Source organism: Neophocaena asiaeorientalis, unplaced genomic scaffold (assembly GCF_003031525.2).
Source record: "Neophocaena asiaeorientalis asiaeorientalis breed wild unplaced genomic scaffold, Neophocaena_asiaeorientalis_V1.1 scaffold150, whole genome shotgun sequence".
Lineage (NCBI taxonomy): Eukaryota > Metazoa > Chordata > Mammalia > Artiodactyla > Phocoenidae > Neophocaena > Neophocaena asiaeorientalis.
Window position 1 is genome coordinate 16,170,595 of NW_020176571.1, and position 23,733 is coordinate 16,194,327.

At 37.4% G+C, this 23,733-nt stretch overlaps 1 protein-coding gene across 1 annotated transcript in view; it reads right to left on the bottom strand.

Moving 5' to 3' along the window:
- Positions 1 to 23,733, bottom strand: part of SLCO1A2 (solute carrier organic anion transporter family member 1A2) — a 64,934-nt gene that overhangs the window by 35,127 nt on the left and 6,074 nt on the right. Inside the window, exons 2-5 of the mRNA XM_024733214.1 lie at positions 8,981 to 9,170; positions 8,514 to 8,635; positions 3,523 to 3,664; positions 1,398 to 1,530 (exon numbers count right to left, since the gene is read on the bottom strand). Coding sequence (XP_024588982.1) covers positions 1,398 to 1,530; positions 3,523 to 3,664; positions 8,514 to 8,573 — 335 coding nt within the window. The 5' untranslated portion in view covers positions 8,574 to 8,635; positions 8,981 to 9,170. The remainder of the gene's footprint in view (positions 1 to 1,397; positions 1,531 to 3,522; positions 3,665 to 8,513; positions 8,636 to 8,980; positions 9,171 to 23,733) is intronic.

A 23,733-nucleotide genomic window follows, 5' to 3' on the forward strand; every position in this document is an offset into this window, starting at 1 on the left:
GCTTCCCTGGTGGCGCAGTGGTTGGGAGTCCTCCTGCCGATGCAGGGGACACGGGTTTGTGCCCCGGTCCGGGAAGATCCCACATGCCGCGGAGCGGCTGGGCCCGTGAGCCATGGCCGCTGAGCCTGCGCGTCCGGAGCCTGTGCTCCGCAACGGGAGAGGCCACAACGGTGAGAGGCCCACATACCCCCCAAAAAAAAATCCCTAGGGAAAAAACTTCAAACCAGAATTTTATACCATCCAAACTGTCATCGGGTATGGGAGTAGAATAGGAATACTTCCCGATGTTTAAGGTCTTAAAATTATTACTTTCCTTGCACACTTTCTCAGAAACCTATTAGATGACATTTTCCACAAAAAGAGTAAGAATGAAAAGGAAAGGAGAAGATATTACTACCCAGGAAGTAAGTAACTGAATGGAAGAAAGAGGCAGAACAAATTCCCAAGGAGAATGGTGAGTGAAAATTTCAAAGGAGCAGCCATGCAGCAGGCCTGGAGAGTTCCCAGTTCAGATTGCAGATGGAAAATTGATGATGACAGGAGAGGTATCTCAAAGAGAAAAATGAAACCCTCTGATATGTATGAATATATTGAGAAGACACTGTCCTACCGGTAAAGAATTTGGTGATGATTAGTGAGAAATAAAAAGAAAATGGATCAAATATAAAATGAGGCAATTATTAAATCCAGGGAAAATAAAAAGTGATATAAGAAAGGGAAAATAACAGCATGGTTCAGCTGAAATATGAGAAATAGTTACATAGTCACACGCATGGAATAGTGAGTATGATTTTACAGTAGGAAGTCAATATGTCTATATAGAACACTAAAGTATCAAAAACTAAAAGGATAAACATTTACTTAGAAATATGGAAGCAAACAGAAGAAGAAAGAGCTAGAAGAGTTGGGAGTAGTTGCCTCCGGAGAGGAGTAATATGAGCAATGTTGAAGGGGTGGGGGACAATGCTTTTTTCAATATAATTTTACCTTTCACAATTTTGCACACATATTACTTTGATAAAAATTTAAAATGAAAATCAACCTTCAGACTGGTCTACCCTTTGGTGACCCATAATTAAACAGAAACTCAACTGTAATTAGAAGTGTCTAAATAGTCCCTAGAAAGGAGTAATCCCAAACCTTGCCAGGTCCTAAGAATCTTTTCATCAGACTCAACTCCATAAAGGAGTTGTCCCGAATCTCTATTTCATAAATTGACGTGTAAGTGGAAGCCAGGTAGCTAAGAGCACAAAACAGGGGGTGGAACAGAATCTGAACCTTGCAGTTTCTATTACAGCACTCTGTGTCTTTAGGAGCATTGTTCCTAGAAAGAAATCCAAGCTTATTTCCTGCAGAAAGTTGCACCTAAAGAAATCATCAGAGACTGCAGTACTTACCGGTCCATGAGGAAATGAGGTAGTGATTGTAAGAAACACCCAAGGCCCATAACCACACATCCAACACCAATCATTATAGGTCTATGCAGTTTAGTTCCAAAATAACTCACAAATATAATCAACAAAAGATTTCCTAGAAAAAATTGATGTGAAAAATGAATATATCAATTAGTATGAACAAAGTCTAAATTAACAGCCTCACCCAATCATTGACTATCCAGCATTTATTGTATAATAAATATCTGAAATACTGGGATTGGTGCTAGGGATGCATGAAATAATAAATGAATAGGACGCAACCCCTGCCCTGAGGGAGAGCTCTGTTTCACAATGACGTTTAACAGAGGTTCTTGACCTGCTATCTATAAACCCCAAAGGAGTCCATGGATAGAAATCAGGTCCTCCATGAACTTGAGTGAGAAAAAAAATTGCATCTTTATTTTCAGTAACTTAATATTAGTATTTCCTTTGACTGTGAAAGTAGACACAAACTACATTAGTATTAACAGTATGTATGATTTTGTCATCAATTATCACCAACAGAAGTTACAGGTATTTGCATACATTACAGTTGTTGCAGATACTTCAAAATATTATTGACACCGATGATTACTTCAAAATTAGTGTAGATATTGTTATTTAATGTGATGGTAAGAAGTACAATTATTATATAAGCTGCTTTTAATATTTTGATAATTTTATTTCAGTATAATTGACTTCCTTTGTACCCTTAGGGTTTTTATTTTACGCAATTACGTTATTCTGAGATTATATGGCATCAGATTGCCAAAGAGGTCCTTGACACAGAAATGTTAATAACCTCTGCCCATCTCTTAGTGACTCTCCATTACCTAGAGGATAAAAGGTAAGTTCCATAGCACACACACACACGAAGCTCTCCAATAGTCCATTTCTCACCCCTGCCCATTTCTCCAGACCTATATTCTAGGAATTGCCACCTGAAGCGTGGCCAGTCCATAACACTGGGCTGAATGTTGCTTCCTACACAACCTACCAGGCTGTTTCAACATTACGCTTCTTCTTCTATTGGAATTCTCTTCACACTTATCTAACCCTGTTTCGTCACCCAGAAAACTTTTTACTTCAAGAGCCTATCTTCCTTAAGTGAGGTTGTGTCCCTCCTCTGTATTCCTATAGGACATTGCATATACCTATGTCACCAAACTTACTGCATTCAGTTAAATTATTTGGCACCTATGCCCTCCATTAGACTGCGAGGTGAGTTTACACAGGGACTCTACAAGGAGTGACTTCTGACTCCATAGCCAGGATCTCCATAGCCAGCAAACGGGTGGCACAGAATGAGGTCTGAGAGAGCTGGGCACTAGTAGACAAGATCAAGCATCACCTGCTTCAGTTTTGCCTCTACCCCATCCTAATTTTTCTTTCAGATACTGATTAAAAATATTAAAGGCAACTTTCCTCTTGAAGGAAGTAAAAGCCATTACAAAACTGTAAAGGAGTGACATTTGTATTTCTCTGCGGGTTTGTTCACAGAAGAAATCTTTCCCTCCATTCTTTCTCTCTGTCCTCACATCCCAGTCGGCCACAAAAATCAGAGCCTAAGAAAAGGCTTTATTCTTCCCTAAAAGCTGTTTCTGAAATAAATTCAGCGAGATGTGAAAGCTGTTTCTTCCTCCCTCTGCACTTAGAAAGGAGAATTGTCAACCTCCCAGAAACAATAGGAGAAGAGAAATATTTGCTTTTTTTTTTGAAAACATATTCCTTTGTTTCCCATGATATCTTCTAAACATGAAAATAAAGCTGTAAGGGTTATCAAATAATAGATTAAATATTAGTACTCTAAACACTCTGCTACTCATGCTAGCTAACCAAAGGACTATTAGAATAAAAAAAAATTAACTATTAGAATAAAAAGTCCCATGATGGGATATGTGACGATGTTTAAGTGTTATTCAGGGATAATATTGAAATGAATTGTTTCTCAACATATTCGAAAGTGAGCTAAGCTATTTAAGTCATTTTAGAAAATACATTCAGTCAGTTAAACGGTACAAAGCGGAAAATAAGGAAAGTAAAATTCAGACTAGCTCCCTGGATAAAATAATGTATAAAAAGAAGTAATGGAAAAATAATTCATTACCAATCTCAAAGCTTCCATTAATAAATCCAACTAGAGATGTTGGGATGTTGAATTGTCTCTCTATTTGTGTGAGCATGGAATTCATATAAGATCCGGATAGTGTTTTGGATACATACGCACATGTTATTGCCAACAGAAACATCTAGGGAGAAAAAAAGTGCAAGAAAACATATGAAAAATTTATTTTTAAATTATACATTTGTCACCCGTTGGCAAAATATCTTCTATCAAAAGACTGATTGTCTCCAGCTCAAGTAACTCTTGTATTTGGAAGAAGCTTTTAAAGTGATCTCTTCTTCTGGTCTTCCATACTACGTTCTCTCTTTGAAAATCCAAAGTGGGACTAATTGATTAGTGATATTGAATTGTGTAGGTCATTTGTAGCCTCATTATTTTATGGGCACGTCTTATACATACACAGAAGCAAGTAATCATTCTAAATAACATGTAGCAAACGATTTAAACTGACTTCAGCATTGCAACACTATCTGTAGTACAAAAGAATACGTGTATGTTAATTGTTAAAAAGGAATGTGACGTTACACAAAGACATTATTTCTGAAAGTAGCAAATCTGCTTAAGTTCTCTCAAAGTAATATGCAATTTATACAACATTCTATTGCTACTCATTGACAGTTAATTTATTTAAAGCAATATTTTAATTATAAACCATACAAAAACGTTTCTAAACTGAACAGGTACTTGCTATGATAAACGAATATGAATACAGTACAATAAATTTCTGCATATTGAATCACACGTCCTAGATATTGATATAATTCCAGACAGCAGTCAGGCTGACACCATCTGTAACAAAAAAATCAAGGACAACTTAACAGATAGAACCATTGTGATCAGCAGAAAGTATGGTTTTACTAAAAAGTTAAAATTTTGATAGTTTTATTAAATTGGAAGTGAAAAGATTTCGGTCTTAGTAAGGGATTTGAAAAAGGAGCATTGTATACTGGGTAATCATAAGTTAGGTAGATTAATTACTGCTTCAAAATCAACAAATTATAGATAAATATATTTATGTCAGCCTGAATGGTAGTCTCCAATCCTATGCCATAGGGCTTTTCCATTTCCTGATGACACTTCCATCCTGAGAGACCATTCGATTTACTCTCCAGCCAGTACACTCATATCCATAAAATCCTCACCCCTCCATCTTCCAATTTCTCAATCTTGAACCAACCCCACAATTTATACTGCACTTTGTACACTCCCTTCAAGATTATTCACAATCTTTTCTTTTTGTCAGTCTCCAACTCAGCCCCGTGCTCTTCTTGACCAGCAAATGATCTCAGCAACTTCACCTTCAAATTTACCCTCCCTACCCCTCCAATTTCCCTCCCATCTTAAAAGGATGTATCCCTCCTTCTGTATAAGAAACTCCCTCCAGCCATGCTCTGGAATACATTCTTCCCATTGCTGAGATCCTGATTCATCAATTGTTGACCCCCTCCTCTATTTTCATCCTCATACTCTTTACTGCCTCTCTCCCCACTAACTTACAAATATATCCAAGACATTTCTGTCCTAAAAATCTTCCCTCATCTCTGATGGTAGCTCCAGCTACCATCAAACTGTTTGGAAGAATAGTCTAGATTCATTGCCTACACGAACCTTCCACTCACCCTTCAGTCTACTACAGTCTAGCCTCTCTTGAAGCTACTCTATAAAAGGTCATAAACAACTTCCTGATTTCCAAATCCAATAGGTACTTCTCAGTCCTCAGCTAACTTGATATCTCGGAGTCATTTAAGATCATTAATCATTCTTTTCTTCCTGAAATTCCCTCCCCTCCCCCCATGCATACCTATATCTCCAACTCTCTCTAGATTCTTTCTATCCAGTCTTCTCTTCTCAGGCTTTTGTCTCATACCCTCCACTTTTTGCTATATACGCTCTCCCTAGGAAATCTCACTTATTCTCATGGCTTTAACTACCACCCAGATGCTGAAGTCTCACAAATGTATACACTGTTTATCTTAGACAACTGCAATCATTTTTTAGTCTCCTCTAGTCTTTCCCACCTCCAATCTCCCTTCCACCTCCTGCCACCACTAATTTGGAGCTTAATAAATGTCTGTCAAACAAATGAATAAAATGCATATTTAGCATGTGACTCCACTTCTTGAAACTTTTTAGTGGCTTCCCATAAACAAAAATCCCTACTTCTTATATGGCAAATAAAACCTCGTATATACCTTGTTATGATCTCTTGCCGCTTGTCCCTAAACATAACGTTCTATTTATAGTTCTTTTAATTCACCAAGCCACTTTACATCTCTTTTACAGGTGGTCCTCCACTTGCAATGTTTTTCTTCACCTTGTGCATCTGATAAATATATGCTCAATATTTAAAACTCAACTCTATCATTATTTCTACTGTGGTGTCTTTCTACTTCACAGGTAGCCTTGACCACTCACTCCCTATCTCCCCACCCTGCTGTGTGCCTGCCTCTATTACAGCCCTCAGCACAGTGCACTTTATTTTTTTTTTAAGGACTTTATTTATTTATCTGTTTGGCTATTTGTTTATCTGTTTGGCCGTGCCATGTGACATGCAGGATCTTAGTTCCCTGACCAGGGATTGAACCCTTGCCCCTGAAGTAGAAGCCCAGAGTCCTAACCACTGGACTGCCAGGGAATTCCCCACAGTGCACGTTATTTATGTGTTTGGATGCCTATAACCTTCTCCCTCACTATATTGTGAACAACTCGATGATAGGGCCCATATATTATTTACCTTCGTATCTTCGGGGTCTAGTGAATGCCTCACAAACAGTAGGCATCCAGTACAAGTTTACTGAATGAATGACAGAATCAGTATTCAAAAACGTCTTGTAGAAGTAGTCACTGCTGAAAATAAGCTGTATATAAGATGAAATTCAATAGGATTAAATACACCTAAACCAAAAGTTATCTGTACCAATTAGTTTGGGGAAATCTGAATAGAAATGTATGTGGAAAAGACCTGGGAAATTTAAATATCAAGCTCAATATGAGTCAAAATTCATATCGTGGGGCTTCCCTGGTGGCTCAGTGGTTGAGAGTCTGCCTGCTGATGCAGGGGACACGGGTTCGTGCCCCAGTCTGGGAAGATCCCACATGCCGCGGACCGGCTGAGCCCGTGAGCCATGGCCGCTGAGCCTGCGCGTCCGGAGCCTGTGCTCCGCAATGGGAGAGGCCACAACAGTGAGAGGACTGCGTACCGCAAAAAAAAAAAAATTCATATCGTTATATAACTGCCAAGATAGTATAACTATATTTCTAGCTATTTATACTTTTATATTAAATACCAGTTGTAGAAATTCTGTCTCTCATCACAATGTAAATCTTTTCAGAGCACATTGTTGAGAGTAAACAATTTTCACATGGTTTTATAATTCAGATTTTATATTTAAAAGCAAGCAAGGCCTATCAAATAAAGTACAAATCATGTTTGAGAGAATAATTTCTTTTATTTAACACTTTAAGAGAGGAAACTAGATAAATCATGATCCCAGTGCTTTTCCTGAAACATTTAGATGGGCTTCCTAACCAGTACGGTTTTCTTCATAGAGTGAAAGCAACCAGTGGCTATTGTGACTCATGTCTAGTGCAAAATAACGTCTATATTTATAAAGCTAGTCCTACCAGCTTTTAATAATGCCCCAGAGTTTGAAGCAAATTTGTTGAAGACAGTCCTTTGATACCTTCTAAAAATGTTGCTTAATGAGCATATGTCTAAGGTCAGAGAAACAGAGAAACCCGCCTAATTATGAAGCAATTGTCTCTTACTTTTACCTGATAAACTTGTGCTTGCAGTATTTTGCTATCTCATTTCAGATCAATACCTAGTCCTGCCAAACTCCAGTCATAAAAAATGAAGGACCAATTGTTTATAAATAATACTTGACCTTTATCCACAGATGCTATTATTAATAATAGCTAATATTTATTGAATGTTTACAATATTCCAGTCATTGTTTGAAGGATGTAAAAAGAAAAACATTCTATGGATGAGTACTGTTGTTACCCCTTTCAGATGAGAAAACTGAGCCACAAGGAGGTTAAGCGACCTCTCCAAGGTCACACAGCAAGTCAGTAGTTGAACTTGACATAAACCAAGCCTGGGCCTCAGTCCTTATTTTTAACCCCTCAATGTTAGGAGATGGACATGAGAATTAGGAATAATTTAAGGGGATTTTTAAAATATATAATTAACAGAGCATTTCAGGCAAAAGTAATTTTCTAGCTCTATATCATGATTCTCCCCTTTCCAGTACATGTGTAGATCTTTCCTACACATGTACAAAGAGAAAACAAACTTTTGATAGGAAGGAAACTGGTGGCAGTGTCATAGTTTGGAAACCACTTGCAGGCACTAGCTGTGGAATCAAGACAATTATCCAGATTCCTTGGTAATTTTGTTTGAAGGCAAAACAGCTTTGAAGCTATGCAAAAAGAATTTGCTCTGAAATAGTCAAGAATACCAGAAACTGCTCACAAAATGGGCATTTTTCTTATAAAGAATGATTGGTATGTTGCCAGAGCTTGAAGTAAACATTTGTTTTAGTGGGTCATTGTGAAGGCATCACTGAATACAGATCAACAAAGCATTTCTGTCCAGTGAACCATTTTCCAGGAGAGACCTCCATACTCCTCTGACTTAGAAGCCCCAGAAGGGTGAACGTTAAATTGGCCTTTGATCCAGGATATTAAATCCTACTGTAATATAATGTGTACTTGAAAGTGTTTAAGATCCTGTCTTCCATTTAAATCCCTCAAAACTATGTCTGATGAAATTGCCTGAATCAATAATCCTATTTAGACACACCCTCAGTTACAAACCACCTTCATTAAAGCAAGAACTTATCAATATATCAGGTAGAATGACATTATTATTAGATTAATACATGAAGATATAAGCAACTTTACAAGGTCTCGGTTTAAAAATATATATATGGTACATATACATATATCCATGCAAAGCAAGTCCGTACCTTCAACTTGGAAAGACATCTTATTCTATGAGTTTCAATTCTTTTCTCAGTTTCTCCCATGTTGCTCTTCTGAGTGTTCCAAGGTATTTATGCTTTAAATCTTGATATTTCTTAGTTCTATTCTTTAAAGAAGACAAAAATCTATTAAATTGCTGGCAAAGTCATAAAGCGTCATTCTTTTGAAGAAAACACTGAATCTGAATAACAGAATCAGAATCCATTGTGTTACAAAAATACCTAGGAAGCTTCTGATTCATATCTAGAAAACAATGACGTTAGAAAAGATTTAGTTGTTAATTTTCCATTGAAAAAGTTACATCAAATCACTGTAGTAACTCTTTAGTGAAATTAAAGATTAGAACAATTTGTTATGATCCCCTTGCAAAATAGTGCCCACGTGGTTAAAACAAAGCTTTTCATTTCTTTAGCCAAAGCAAATAAAACTAAAGTGAGTTCCTTGGACTTACATGAAAATGCTGCTTTTAGGAACACACAGACTTTGATTTTGTTTGTACTAATAATCTGCTTTAGCAAGGCTACAAAGGCTCAAAAATCTCTATTTGGCCAGGCTCCCTCTTCAAGTTCTTTGTGTTCCAAGACTTCCCTGGAGTCTCAGGAAGGGAAACGCTTTCTGGGGCACTGCTGATTCACGGGAACCTGGGGAGACATGGAATTTTAATCATGGAAATCGCCTAAGTAAAAATAACAAATAATTCTATGATCTGGAAAAGAATCCTGCAAGTTAAGAAGTGAGGTTTCAGAGAAGATCAAACATAGAAGTGGAAACCTATATGTATACATATATAATAAATACAGATATATGTGTGTCTATGTGTATATATAATATATAGGTACACATTTTTATATGTAAAATGTGTTATATCTAAAACAAAAAGATGATTTAAACTCTATTAAATTCTACTAACCCTTTGTCAAAGATTTTGTCTATTTCGTTTATTGAAATTAGGGCAATATTTTGTACTAAAACCAAAGTATTTCACTCTGACTATATTTAATCTAGTAAATCTACTTCAAGTTGCCAGATGCTATCTTAACAGTATCCCCAGGGTTAATTGATTAAAATCCTCTGAACAATATCCATTTAACAATATCCCAAATGGCACTAATTTTTAAAACCTGAATCCCACTCCCCTATACACATTAAGGAAATAGCCACTGAACAATTATGTATGAGCTTAATTCTCTTTACTCATTCTTTTATGAAGACAACAAATATCTATCCGAAGTCTACAATATGCCAGTCATTGAGCTAAGCACAGGATTTCAGCAGTGAACAAGACAGACAAGTTGTCCTACAGACAATATAAACTAGGTAGAGAAGTATAAGGCTCTGTGAAAGGTACTTGGACCCAGATCCCAAGGAAATCATATTTTTATTGGCAAAGGTAAAACGTTTCAATAAACACATTGGAATAGAACTGGACAGTGTATGATCAAATACAAATTGTTTGGTATGTAAGTGGTGAAAAAAATCCATAGGTCATAAGTGAAAATTATGAGAGACCACTCTTGGCAATTCTGAATGACAATACAAATGAACTCAGGCGGAAATCCCTCCCATAAAATTCCAAGTCACCTTAGGTATAGTGCCAGTACATAACACTAGTTTTAGAAAAACCCATAGAATAGGATAATTTTTCAAAAGAGTGGAAACTGCTATGTTTTGGTCTTCATCTCTAAGACCTCTGGTTTTATCATAAACCTCTCAACTGCTCTCAGTTTTTCCTTCTTGTACAGTTAGAACTCAATCTCTCTCCCTTATGTTTTTTCTTCCTCCGCTCCCGCCTGCTTATATTTCAATATATTAGAGCTCAATATAGCTACCCAGTCAAATGATAAGAGAGGGAGATAACATATTCCTCTTGGTATCAAAGTTGTCTTCACTCATCTTAGTGGCTAAAAACATCCCTATTCACCTAAGTGTCCATCATCGGATGAATGGATAAAGAAGATGTGGCACATATATGCAATGGAATATTACTCAGCCATAAAAAGAAACGAAATTGAGCTATTTGTAGTGAGGTGGATAGACCTAGAGTCTGTCATACAGAGTGAAGTACGTCAGAAAGAGAGAGACAAATACCGTATGCTAACACATATATATGGAATTTAAGAAAAAAAATGTCATGAAGAACCTAGGGGTAAGACAGGAATAAAGACACAGACCTACTAGAGAATGGACTTGAGGATATGGGGAGGGGGAAGGGTAAGCTGTGACAAAGTGAGAGAGTGGCATGGACATATATACACTACCAAACGTAAAACAGATAGCTAGTGGGGAGCATCCGCATAGCACAGGGAGATCAGCTCGGTGCTTTGTGACCACCTAGAGGGGTGGGTTGGGGAGGGTGGGAGACGCAAGAGGGAAGAGATATGGGAGCGTACATATATATATATATAACTGATTCACTTTGTTATGAAGCAGAAACTAACACACCATTGTAAAGCAATTATACTCCAATAAAGATGTAAAAAAAAAAAAAATCCCTATTCTAAATGCCTATTTTTCCTATATACCTGAGGAGGCATAGAAGTTGGAGTTGGTAACACAGAAAATCACCACATCAGGGAATTCTGTTTTTCCTTCTATGCATTGTGATATTGTGCAGGTTTTATCATCATGTCTCAAAGGTTTGTTTCAAAATGTGTTTCCAGCCCTTAAAGAAGTTTTTAAACAGTTGTCTTTTCACTGTAGTGTTTAAAGCTAGCACTTGGAAAGAATTAAATGTGATTCAATTAACACTAAACTTTCCTTAATTTGCCAACTTATACAGTGAAAACATTTTAGCTTTTCAGATACTTTTGAAAAATTTTAGTGGAGGAAAATAAATAAATGAATGAATAAGATCTATTCTTTTTACTTAAAAATTGTAAATTCCAATAGTTAATGTCACAATCATTACTGAGCACTTTGGCCCCAAATCAGCGAATGCACACGTTGTTTCTTCATATTCTCAACGCCGCGCTAGTGTCAGCTTTGTGAACAGTCCCCTTTTGTCAGCACAGCTTTGTTTACACGGTGACTTCTGCTCCTGGGATCACAGCATCATCAACAATCTCCATCAGTCATCACTGCTAATGAAAACGACTTGCTGCAGTTTTATGAAGCAGAGAATCAGTTTATTTCTCTAACTCCTTCTCGACATTCAAATGGGAGCAGATAATTCTTCAGCACAAATGTAGTTGGGTTTCTTCCATGTCTACTGGTCACGACTCTGCTTTCTGTGTTTGTTTTTATTTTTGTTTTAATTGTAGTAAAAGCACATTACAGAATTGTTCACTCCCTGCACACTTTTGGTTAGTGGATTTCTAGAACTTTTTCATCTTGCATGAGTGAAACTCTACACCCATGCAACAGCAACACTCTGGGGTTTTTGACACCCCTTGGTTTCCAGTCCTTAATGATGTGTCTCAACGACAAGAGAATACAATTTTTTATCAAACAAATAAACGGTCTTATTGTGTTATTTCCCCAGTATTAAATACATAGACATAGCTTTTATGATTATAAATCACCTGGGAAAATGCCTACATTTAATTTTATATTAATCTCTCCTATTGAATTAACAAAATAAAGGCTTTACTTTATCATGGCAAAACTAGTAGTACATACATGAAGAAGATTTAGGAGAACATCCTTTCCTTGGGATAAAAGACAGGGTCACGCCAGCAAAGATCTTACGAAAATTGTTTATTTCCAGAATCTTCAAATGGCTCCTAGCTCTGCAAGAAGAGAACAGCCTCTTGGTGGTATCCAGCTGAAATAATTTCAACCAATACCAAACCAAGCAAGTATGTGCCAAAGAAGCACATGGAGAATTAACAATGACTCTTTGTATGACGCCTACCAAATTATTTTGCTTTTCATCAGAAATCAAAGAATAAGACATGGATTCTGCAAATCAGCCTTACAAATATAGGTATTATTTTAAGTCCAAGCTCAGAGGAGTTACTAGAAATGCATCACTCTGGTAAAACTAAGGGAGAAACTTAACTGGGCCATAGACTCATGCATATGATTTTACCATGCAAAGCAAAGTATGGAACACAGAGAAACACAAGTGAAAACCATCATCAGCAATCCAGCAATAAAAATACCTACCCAGGTACTTTGGAAAATTACTGGCTCGTGCTGGATAATAAACCAAGACATGGAAAAGTAAAGCTAAAATCTGACTTCTAAGTCTTTAGGAGAGCTAGTTGTGAATATCACCAGGGTTACATCTCATGCCAAGTAACTCTAGAGAATGATTAGGTAATTATGGGAATAGCAAATGTTTTCCACACTGGCAATTTAAACCATTCCATATTTCAGATTATTATCCCAATTTCTCTTCCTTTTGCCTGAATAGGCATAGTTTGAGATACAAAAACTTGTTTCTTCATTTAATTATGGCAAGAAAATACAGAACTCCTCTTTTTTCTCATAGAGATAAGACTTCACCTGTTTATGAAGTTCCTCTAATAACTGGAAATCCAATAAGATGTTAGATTTTTTTCCAACCCAATTATTTATATATTTGTTCCTTCATACTAATGGAAGCAGCTAGATGTAGACGAAAGGTCAGACTTTAAAGCCCAGTTAGCTTGGGTTTAATTCTAGTTTAGTTGTGAATTGTTTAAACTCTGACCCTATTTTCCCTTACCTATGATGTTGGAATATTTATGCCTACCTTGCAAGATTGTTATGAAGACTGAGTTATGAATTTTACATAAGACCCCTAGTATGCTTGCTGGAATGAAATAGTCGCTCTGGAAATGACAGTGATTATTATTCATTCATTCCACAAATATTTATTAAGGCTCTACTACATTCCAAGCACAGTAGTTGGTGCTAAGACTACAAAGATGAATAACATATGTGCTTGCTCTCAAGCAGTCTCACAAGCTAATGGGAGAGATAGACAATTAAAGGATAATAATAGCTGCTTCGTGCCATCACGCAGACAATTTGAACTAAGTAATAAAAATAAGCAATTCATGAAAAGTATTTATTTGGACATTCACTTGGAATATCATTTCGATACAGCATAGTAGTTTAAGGACTTGGGCTTCGTAAGGAGGCACTACTGGTTTGAAAGCCTGTTTTTTTTTTTTTTTTCCGTGGTACACGGGCCTCTCAGTGTTGTGGCTTCTCCCGTTGCGGAGCACAGGCTCCGGACGCGCAGGCTCAGCGGCCATGGCTCACGGGCCCAGCCGCCCCGCGGCATGTGGGATCTTCCCGGACCGGGGCACGAACCTGTGTCCCCTGCATCGGCAGGCGGACTCTCAACCACTGCACCACCAGGGAAGCCCTGAAAGCCTGTTTTTAAACAACTTTCTTAACTGTTTTTTTTTCCCTTGGTTCTCTAATTATTTTGCTTTCACTAAGAACCTTTGTCAGTCTCCTCTTCCTTTCCCTTCTCTTTGATTAGTTGGACTTTAATTTAGCAAAACAGCCTGAGGCATCTGTAACTTTCCTGACCAGAGCCACTGACTGTTAGACTGGCTCCATGTGCTTCCAGCCATAAGGATATCAATTCTCATTTCTACTTTGGTATTAGTAAATAAAACACTTGTTTAAATTATATAAAGGGAACAGTTTGGAGCTCTGAATAAATATCAAGTGAGATGTTCAGGTCTAGTGTTAATCAGATGAGTGAGTGAAGGACTAGCCTCTCCTCCGTTTACCACTCAGCTGAGTACCATTTGTCAGCATGTTGGTTTCGAATATTAGACAATTTTAAACTATCTTTATTTGTGGTCATACACTGTTTTATTTATACCTCTAATAGACCATTGGATAAAGACAGAAAGCATGAAAAGCACTGATGTTAAAATCTAACCTAATAAGGAGCATAAAGAAAATAATGTTATAAATGTCCCTCAAGAGTACGTTCATCTGATCAGTAAGTTTCATTCCTCTATTTAAAAATTTTTTGGCCCCATGGCATGTAGGATCTTAGTTCCCCAAACAGGGATCGAACCCATGACCCCTACATTGAGAGTGTGGAGTCTTAACCACTGGACTGCCAGGGAAGTCCCTAAAATCTGCCTGTGTAAGGCTGTTAGAATAACTGACACCATCTTGAGCCCTCAGAGTTTCTTCTCTCTTTCCACTGACCCTACCCAGGACTGTGCTGTGCAGTAAACCACTTTTCTGTCGTCAAGGGATTTGTAGTTTATAGATATTGTTTCATAACCATTAGGACCAGGTGGCCCCTATGCTCTGTTAGTCCCTCCAAAACGATGAAAACCTTCGCTGACATATTCTCCAGCACCCGTGAAACTGGTTACCCATTCACAAATCTTCTTTTTTTAAAATAAATTTATTTATTTATTTATTTTTGTCTGCATTGGGTCTTCATAGCTGTGCGGGGGCTTTCTCTAGTTGCGGCGAGCGGGGGCTACTCTTCACTGCGGTGCACAGGCTTCTCATTGCAATGGCTTCTCTTGTTGTGGAACACGGGCTGTAGGCACATGGGCTTCATTAGTTGTGGTGCGTGGGCTCAGTAGTTGTGGCACATGGGTTCTAGAGCGCAGGCTCAGTAGTTATGGTGCACGGGCTTAGTTTGTTCACGGCATGTGGGATCTTCCTGGACCAGGTATTGAACCCGTGTCCCCTGCATTGGCAGGTGGATTCTTAACCACGGTGCCACCAGGGAAGTCCCCCATTCACAAATCTTGACTTAGGAATGTACACCCTTTTTCCAAGCACTCACTCCATTCCCTAGGTTAACTATAAAACTGCCCCAACGGCTCCTCAGTGGTGCAGAGTGCAGATGTGAATGCTTCGGGATTGTTGTCACCTGATCCCAATAGATCCTGCCTTGTAAGTTGCCCTATAATAAATGGATCCATTGATTATATGGAGCTGCCTGCCTTGTTTTTCAGTCTCAAGACGCCTTCTCAGTTCAGTGGGCACTGTTCGTCCCCTCCATCCTCCAATAGTATAGAACTTCATTTTATGTTTTCATTATATCAAAACCAATTCTTGGAAAGAAAGAATAAAATGAAGAATGGCATCTAAATGCTCTTTTTTCATCTAGTTAGAAATATCTGCAAATAATGACATAAAACCTATTATCTTATTTCTTCAGTTCTAAAGAAAATACAAACAGTATAATACTGTTTATTGATTTTTAAGATTTTTTAAAACTCCAAACATTTTTAAACTCCAAAGTGTAAAACTTCCAAACATTATATCAGCTTTTGTCTTATTTTAACACTTTAACACATATAATAATTAAACACCAATCTATATTTTATTGTGTGACTCTCTGAAGCCAAATACAACAGAATGTCACCTTTGAATTTATCTTTTAACAGGTCATGCTTTTTTCTCAATATTAATTTAAAATAAGGAGTTTATATCACATGATAAATAGCATGATATATATGACAAAAATTTGCCTTCCTACTTAATATTACCAAATATCATAAAGTTTATAATTTGTCTACAAACATATTGATCTAAAATAAAACATTTTAGGTAGAATCATCTTTTTTTTTTTTTTTTTTTTTTTGCGTTACGCGGGCCTCTCACTGCTGTGGCCTCTCCCGTTGCGGAGCACAGGCTCCGGATGCTTAGGCTCAGCGGCCATGGCTCACGGGCCCAGCCGCTCGGCGACATATGGGATCCTCCCGGACCGGGGCACGAACCCACGTCTCCTACATCGGCAGGCAGACTCTCAACCACTGCGCCACCAGGGAAGCCCAGAATCATCTATTTTTAAATAAACATTTTTTAATTTATAAAACTTTTCAAAAGAGATTAAGATAGCAGAGTAAGCGGACACTGGTCTCACCTCCCATCACAAGCACATCAAAACAACAACTACATACAGAGCAACTCTCACTGAAATCGACCTAGGGACTAACAGGACTGCTAAAACACCTATACACACTGTGAGAAACTCACATGCACGTGTGCACCCACGTGACCTACACCTGTCATCTCCAGAGAGTCAAATTGCCCTTGTCACCTTTTTTCTCCTTAATCAATATGAGAGATGACAGACTAAATCAAAGACTAACTTCTATGAAAACATATTTTTTAGCCCCCTTTTTCTCTTCTCCCTTTCCCCTAACTCTTCATATATGTTCCTTGACTGCCGCATTTTGCTACTTTCCAGTGTAACACCTGCTTACCTAAGACACCATTCTGATTAGGAAGTAGCTTATCTTTTTCCTCTTTCCCAGAGGGGGAAAAAATGCATATGTTTGTAAAATGCAGGAGGAAGATTTCACCTTGGTTATCTCATGCATTGGAGAAATGTCGATAATGGACATTTCCACTGGCAGGGACATGGGATAGAATAACAAAATTTTGCAATACCTTTCAAATCACGTACATTACCTGGCCACTTACTCTGTCTACCCATAGGCAACTTCATACAGATAAGGTGTGAGAACTGACAGAAGAAAAAAAGCAAAGGGATAATATGGGTCAAGCTTTTTTCTTTTGCCAGCTGGGTAAATCTGATAAAAGGACCGCTGAGCAGTGAAAACTGGCATTTCCGTAACTGAATTTATGTATCTTCAAAAATCAGATAAATCTCACTTACTGAGTGACTATTTGTATGTAGCATTAATGTTAGGGGTTAAACAGTTCCATGTGCTGCCTTTCAGAACTCCTAGAATGAGAGAGCTGCACCGTTTGAGCATTGTAGGAAGCCTGAGAGAAGATGTAATCCAAGGAATACCTCCCTCCCCTTACCCACCATACCATAAACCCACAGTGTACCCCATACTTGGCCTCACAGAGGTATGAATTGTAGTGCTTCACCTGACTCACTTCCCACAGTGTTTTATGTCTTGGTTCTACTCTTTTCTAGTTGCTATGAAACTAATCTAGTTAATACATTCATACTGATATATTACCACCGTTTAATTTTGAACTTAATATGCTCCTCCCAGGCAGATTCATATTTTAATAGGGGCCCTTTGTTAAGTTTTTTAATTAAAAGGACTAGCTCACATGTTAGGAATTTTAGTACAGAAGAAACCAAAGAGGCAAATACATTTGGTTTGGAAAATGTTTTAAGATCCTTCCTACTATACAGTAACTTATCTGAATGAATGTTGCAGAAAATTATATGCCTAAGAGGAAGACAAGAGAAAATGAACAGATTAGTTAAAGCCCTACTCAATGCAAAATTAACAATGCATTTGACTCAAGTTATATACAAATCAGTATTTTCTTTTTTAAAGGAAAGGTAACAGTTTGAGCTTTTAGATTTAGAGTGAGTCTTCTTGAATATATATATTCAGATGTTAGTAAACCCTATTCCTTATTTCTTTAATAACTAACTGCAATACCACTTCCCCCTTTTCTTGGTAAAATCAGTGTTGAGGATAAAGATTCTTCAAAATCCCTAGCTCGTACGTGCAGAACAATTTTCCTAATCCATATTCATATAAACACAGAGTAATCACTCCACGGGAGACAGTGAGTAAATGAGCTAAATGGTACTTCTCATTACCCCAAAAAGTTATTGTAGAAACATTAACAGCACATTCAAAGAAGCAGGTTAATTTTTAAGCTTCAGTTATTTGAAGCTGTTTCGGTTTTGATCTGTTTTGGTTTTGTGTTTGGTCTTGTTAAGTACAACCATAGAATTTTCTGGGAACGTGACTTTTCATGGTCCAAATTCAATTCATTCTTCACCTAAATCTTAGAAAATCCAGGCTAAATGTCTGTTGAAAGTAGCATATTCATATGGGATCTACCTCCTCCTTGCAGTAGGAAAACTAAATTATTACAATTTGGTGGACCAATGCTTATGACGTAAACATAGTGGTCTAGAGACTGAGAACAGTCCAGCCTTTTCTAAAATTTTAGAACCAGAGAAGCAGTAACGTCTATTTGCAAGCAGGACCACGACATCTTTTTTTCCGTTGAGCACAGACAACACAGGGCTCTGCTCATTCATTTTAGGTAAATAGCTAATCCTGAAAAATTCGGGATCGTTATCACTTGTGAGAATGGATTCATAGCATCCTGTTAAAAATTATAATTGATTTGAAATTAGTTTTCACTATATCGTCCTAGAAGCCAAGTAAGCAAGACTGAATGAACAATATAAAGCTAAGATGTATTTTTCTATTCCAAGTCATGAAAGATAATCACAAATTATGCTTTCTTAAGTAAATGAACTGATAAGGGAATTAAACCTGAGGTCCGTCACAATGTCAATTTACCAAACACCAAACTTGTCAAATTTACTAAAACTTTTTATAAGGAATATTGTTTTTAAATATACATATACTTTCATTAACTACATTTTAAGGAATGTTCAATTTGTCGAAAGCTGAGTCCTAGGCTTATTTGGTGATTTTATGACTATTTTCAAATAAATTTTCTAATAAATATTAATATAAATATATTAAGAATAAGTTCTAATAAGGTAGTATTTTTTAACATCTTTATTGGAGTATAATTGCTTACAATGGTGTGTTAGTTTCTGCTGCATAACAAAGTGAATCAGCTCTATGTATACATATATCCCCATATGCCCTCCTTCTTGTGTCTCCCTCCCACCCTAAGGTAGTATTAAAAGCATAATAAAGATGAATAAATTCACTGAAAATATTCTTAGTTGTGAAAAATATATTCATGAAGAATATAATTAGGGAGAATACATTTATGAAGAATATATTTATGTAAAATGTTTTTCATTGGGTATTTGAATGTATTCAAAAAGAAAATATTCATATTCACTTAATATAGTCAATAAATTATGTTTATAGGAAAGCATATACAGAACCATTTAATATGCTTATGCTGATTATTCCTTAAAACAATATATCTGGTAAACTAGTAAATTTAGAAATAAGCTATTCCACAAATGAACTTCACTACCTTGATCTTTGAAGAATTCACCTACTTCCATGAAATGATGGCAAGATGGGAGTATGTATTGAAGGGCCATGAAACACAGATACATTTTTGCTGAGCACAGGATGTAGATCAAGGATGAATTATTATGTTTAAGAGAATTTGCATTGATAGTCTGTACGGTCAAATCAAATTGTAACTGCCAACTATGTGACTTTGTATTGAGAAGATATGACCTCCAAAGAAAACATATGTGGAACATATGTGACAATTTATTTAATTTATTTTACTGAAGTATAGTTGATTTAAAATGTATTAATTTCTGCTGTACAGAAAAGTGATTCAAATTTGGTAATTTGAATTGGAAAGAAGTTGATTGTTAAAAGGGAAACAACTTTGAAGAAAACTTGTGTATATATATTCTTTTTCATATTCTTTTCCTTTATGGTTTATTATAAGATATTGAATATAGTTCCCTGTGCTATAGAGTAGGACCTTGTTGTTTATCCATTCTATATAATGGTTTGCATCTGCTAACCTCAAAGTCCCAATCCATCCCTCCTCCACCACTCCCCTTCTTCTTGGCAACCACAAGTGTGTTCTCTATGTCTGTGAGTCTGTTTCTGTTTCATAGATAAGTTCATTTATGTCATATTTTAGATTCCACATATAAGTGATATCATATGGTATTTGCATATATGACTATTTTTTAACCCAGTTTCAGCAAAACCTTTGGTATAAACATCTTCCCAGCAGTGATAAATATCTAGTTATTTTAAAAAACAAGGCAAAAAACTAGTTATAGATTCCAAAGCAGTTTCCCTTTGCCTGGAATTTCGCCTGTTGTGTGACCCAAACTCCAATATCATCAGATACTGTATATTCTGAATCTGCAAAGATATAACCAAGGCTGTCTGCTCCACTCCACTGGAAAAGAAACACCCACGTTTTCCAATACACTTCATTTGGAAACAAGATGAGCTAGCAAGCCATACACATGCCATTGTGACATTAATAGTAGGTTCATTGTATTTTATGGTAATTGCAATGTAAATCCACCTATGTAAGGTAGAGCATTTCCTTCACTCCTTGTGGGAAGCTCTTAGTAATATGACTGATCCCAAGTTCAGACTTATTTTGAACTACAGGGGGAAAAGGCACTCTTTATAGCCCATCTGCCAAGACTGTTTCATTTTGAAAGATGAAGAGTGTTTTAAGGTACAGAGGAATTGTCACTCTTCTGGTAATTTGAATTGGAAAAACGTTGATTGTTAAAAAGGAAACAACTTTGAAGAAAACTTGCTTAAAACTTCATTGTTGGTACATAAGTTAGCCCAAATTGATCTGTTTCCTCAAGAGCAATTTATTTGGTACAAAGGGTGCAAAGCAGTGGGTTGGGTATTGAAGTGAATCAGTAACCTCAGACCAGTTCATGAGCTTTTCTACCTGCATTTGCAATAATTGTCTGTACTTCACCGTTAGAATGTAAGTACCATTCTTACTCATCAGAAAGGTTTCTTGCTTCATGTGGGTATGTCTCAGGTGTTGCCCAGCCTATGGTTTTACCATATTTTTATACCCACAATTCCCAGTTGGTGCTAGGTTTGGAACGTGTACTACCTACCTACTACTAGGCAGTTCAAAAATGTGGATTCAAGGGCTTCCCTGGTGGCGCAGTGGTTGAGAGTCCGCCTGCCCATGCAGGGGACATGGGTTCGTGCCCCGGTCTGGGAAGATCCCACATGCCGCGGAGCGGCTGGGCCTGTGAGCCATGGCCGCTGAGCCTGCGCGTCCGGAGCCTGTGCTCCGCAACGGGAGAGGCCACGACAGTGAGAGGCCCGCGTACCGAAAAAAAAAAAATATTAAAGTTTAGAGCAACAATCAGAAACAAAAAAATAAAGGCTATTAATAGCAAACAAGAATCTGGGAAAAACTGAAACACATATGACATCGCACTAAAATAACAAGGTGACTAAATGTGTCCAAGGCACTCTGCTAAGAGGCATTGGGTAATGAGAAGTTAGCAATCAGTAGCCCTCACTTTGAAGCATCTTAGAAGCCAATAGATAAGACATGTAGACAATTACGTGACACAGTGAACCGTGCTCCATCCATAACATGAGAGGTACAAGCCCGGAAGTCACAGAGTTCAGGGTGTGGTGACAATGAGAAGCAAGTTGTCTTGTTTCATTTGTGCAGTTTCTCAAAGTGTGGTCTCTAGTTCACCTACAACATATTCCTGGGCCTCAGACCTAAAGAAAACTCTCACCCAGCTCAGGAGAGTTCAAAGTGTCTCCACAAACAACACACATCTGGTGTCTTGCACTTCCTAAAATGCCTTACAATACTTATAAACATTACTGGAAAATGTTAAAAGTTTTGGAAGGAACGGTGAATCAAGGGACTATTTGAAGCACCAACACCAGGCTTTCTTATGTCCCCAAATAACTGAGATCAGACAAATGCCATGGAAGTCCACCAACATGCCCTTGGCCTTTGGGTCTTAGTTTGTACTGATTTGAACTTGGCCTTAGTAGGTTTTCTCCTGGGTTTCAAAGAAGTCTTGGCAGTCTGTGACTTAAAATCTTGGGACAAAATCTGTAGGACAGATTGAGAGGGATTCAAGATGCCCTCAGATCCCTATATTGTTACGGAAAATGTCAGGTCTCCAATTGCCATCAGCCTCTTAATCGCTTGCTGGGGTTTTTGTTTGATTTGGTTTTGTCTTGGTTTTAACAGTCCACCTTTTATTTTATTTTATTTCTGGTTTGCTTTGTTTTGTTTTTATTGTGGTAAGAACAATTGACATGAGATCTACCCTCTTAAATGTCTAAGGACACAATACAGTATTGTTAATATAAGCACAATGTTATACAACAGATCTCTAGAACTTATTCATCTTGTGTAACTGGAACCTTATACCTGTTGAACAGTAGCGCTCCATTTCCCCTGCTCCCAGCCCCAGGAAACCACCATTCTGCTCTGTTTCTAAGAGTTAAACTATTTTAGGTGCCTCATATAAGTAGAATCACGTCTTATTTGTCCTTCTGTGACTGGCGGATTATTCCCTGTAGCATAACGTCCTCCACTGCATGCGGAGCTACCAGACTAAAGCTCCTTAGGGCTTTAATGACAAACCCCTTAGAATTTTGTCTAATTGGTATCATCCACCCCTCCTGGCCTTTCCTCCCTTTGCATTTCAGGGTAGTCTTTAAAAGGAAGGTTTGCTGTTTTATTTCAAAGATTGACAGCTTATAATTGTACTTCACCAAGCGCTTCAGTCCAGACCTACATCGCCAAAACTGAATTTATCTCTGGAAATGCAAAGAGAGGAAAGATTAGGAGGGGTGCCTGGTAGCAACTAGATGCAATTCTAAGCCCTAAGGGGCTTTAGTCTGGTGGCTCCATTTCCGTGGTATCAGTAAAATCCCAACTAATCCTATTCTATTTTCCCAGTAACTGGATCATTACCCTATATCTCTCCCTTCATCTGATTTCAGTTAGGTCATCTGACTGAGGGAATCTCTAAACTGAACATTTTGAGTCTTCCCATTAAGGGTGCTCTTATGGCTGAGTGTGTGTCCAAAAACATCACTCACTCTCAATGAGCGCTTCATGGCTGCCCACGGGTAAACACTCCTTTTTGTCTGTCATCTGCTGTTTACACATAACACTTTGTTGTGGTTGGGCCTCTGAAACTCACCGTATATTTCCAGAACACATAGATGTTGGCTTTTCCACCCACAGCCAAAAGTCTAGTGCAACAAATAGCTTCAATCCATTTATGCTGAGACACATTGAAATAAAAATACTCTTTCCCTGTTCCTCTACTGTTTGGTTGGCTCATTGGTTGTTTGACTGTTTCCATGGGAGTGGGGATGGGAGGGGTACGAGTGGATGTAGGTAAACATATCTTTGTCAACCAATCAATTTACACTTAGAGGGAAACCACTAATCTTTAAAGGGATTTTTGGCATAGGTTATTAAACTTTTTTAACAGTGAATATAAAATAGCTAGATTTCAACCTTAACCATATGCCACTTCTCTGAGCAGTGTTACAACTTAATCACAGGGTATCACTCTTAAATTATTATCAGATCTGCTTAAATAATCAAATCTAAACCAGAGTTCTTTTGACTATACACATTATCACTTAAAACTCATCTCTATAATTAAATCCAACCACAGTATTCACAACAGCAACAAAAAAATGACTATTTGGAACGAGTTAATTTCTATCACATATCATCTTAGCTTGGAAGTTACTTACCTTTAGATCAAATTAAAATAAAACTCAAATACAAACAACAAAAGTAATATTATTTGTGAAGTGTTCCTGAGTATAAAACAAAACAAAAATGTAAATAAGGTTTCAAAGA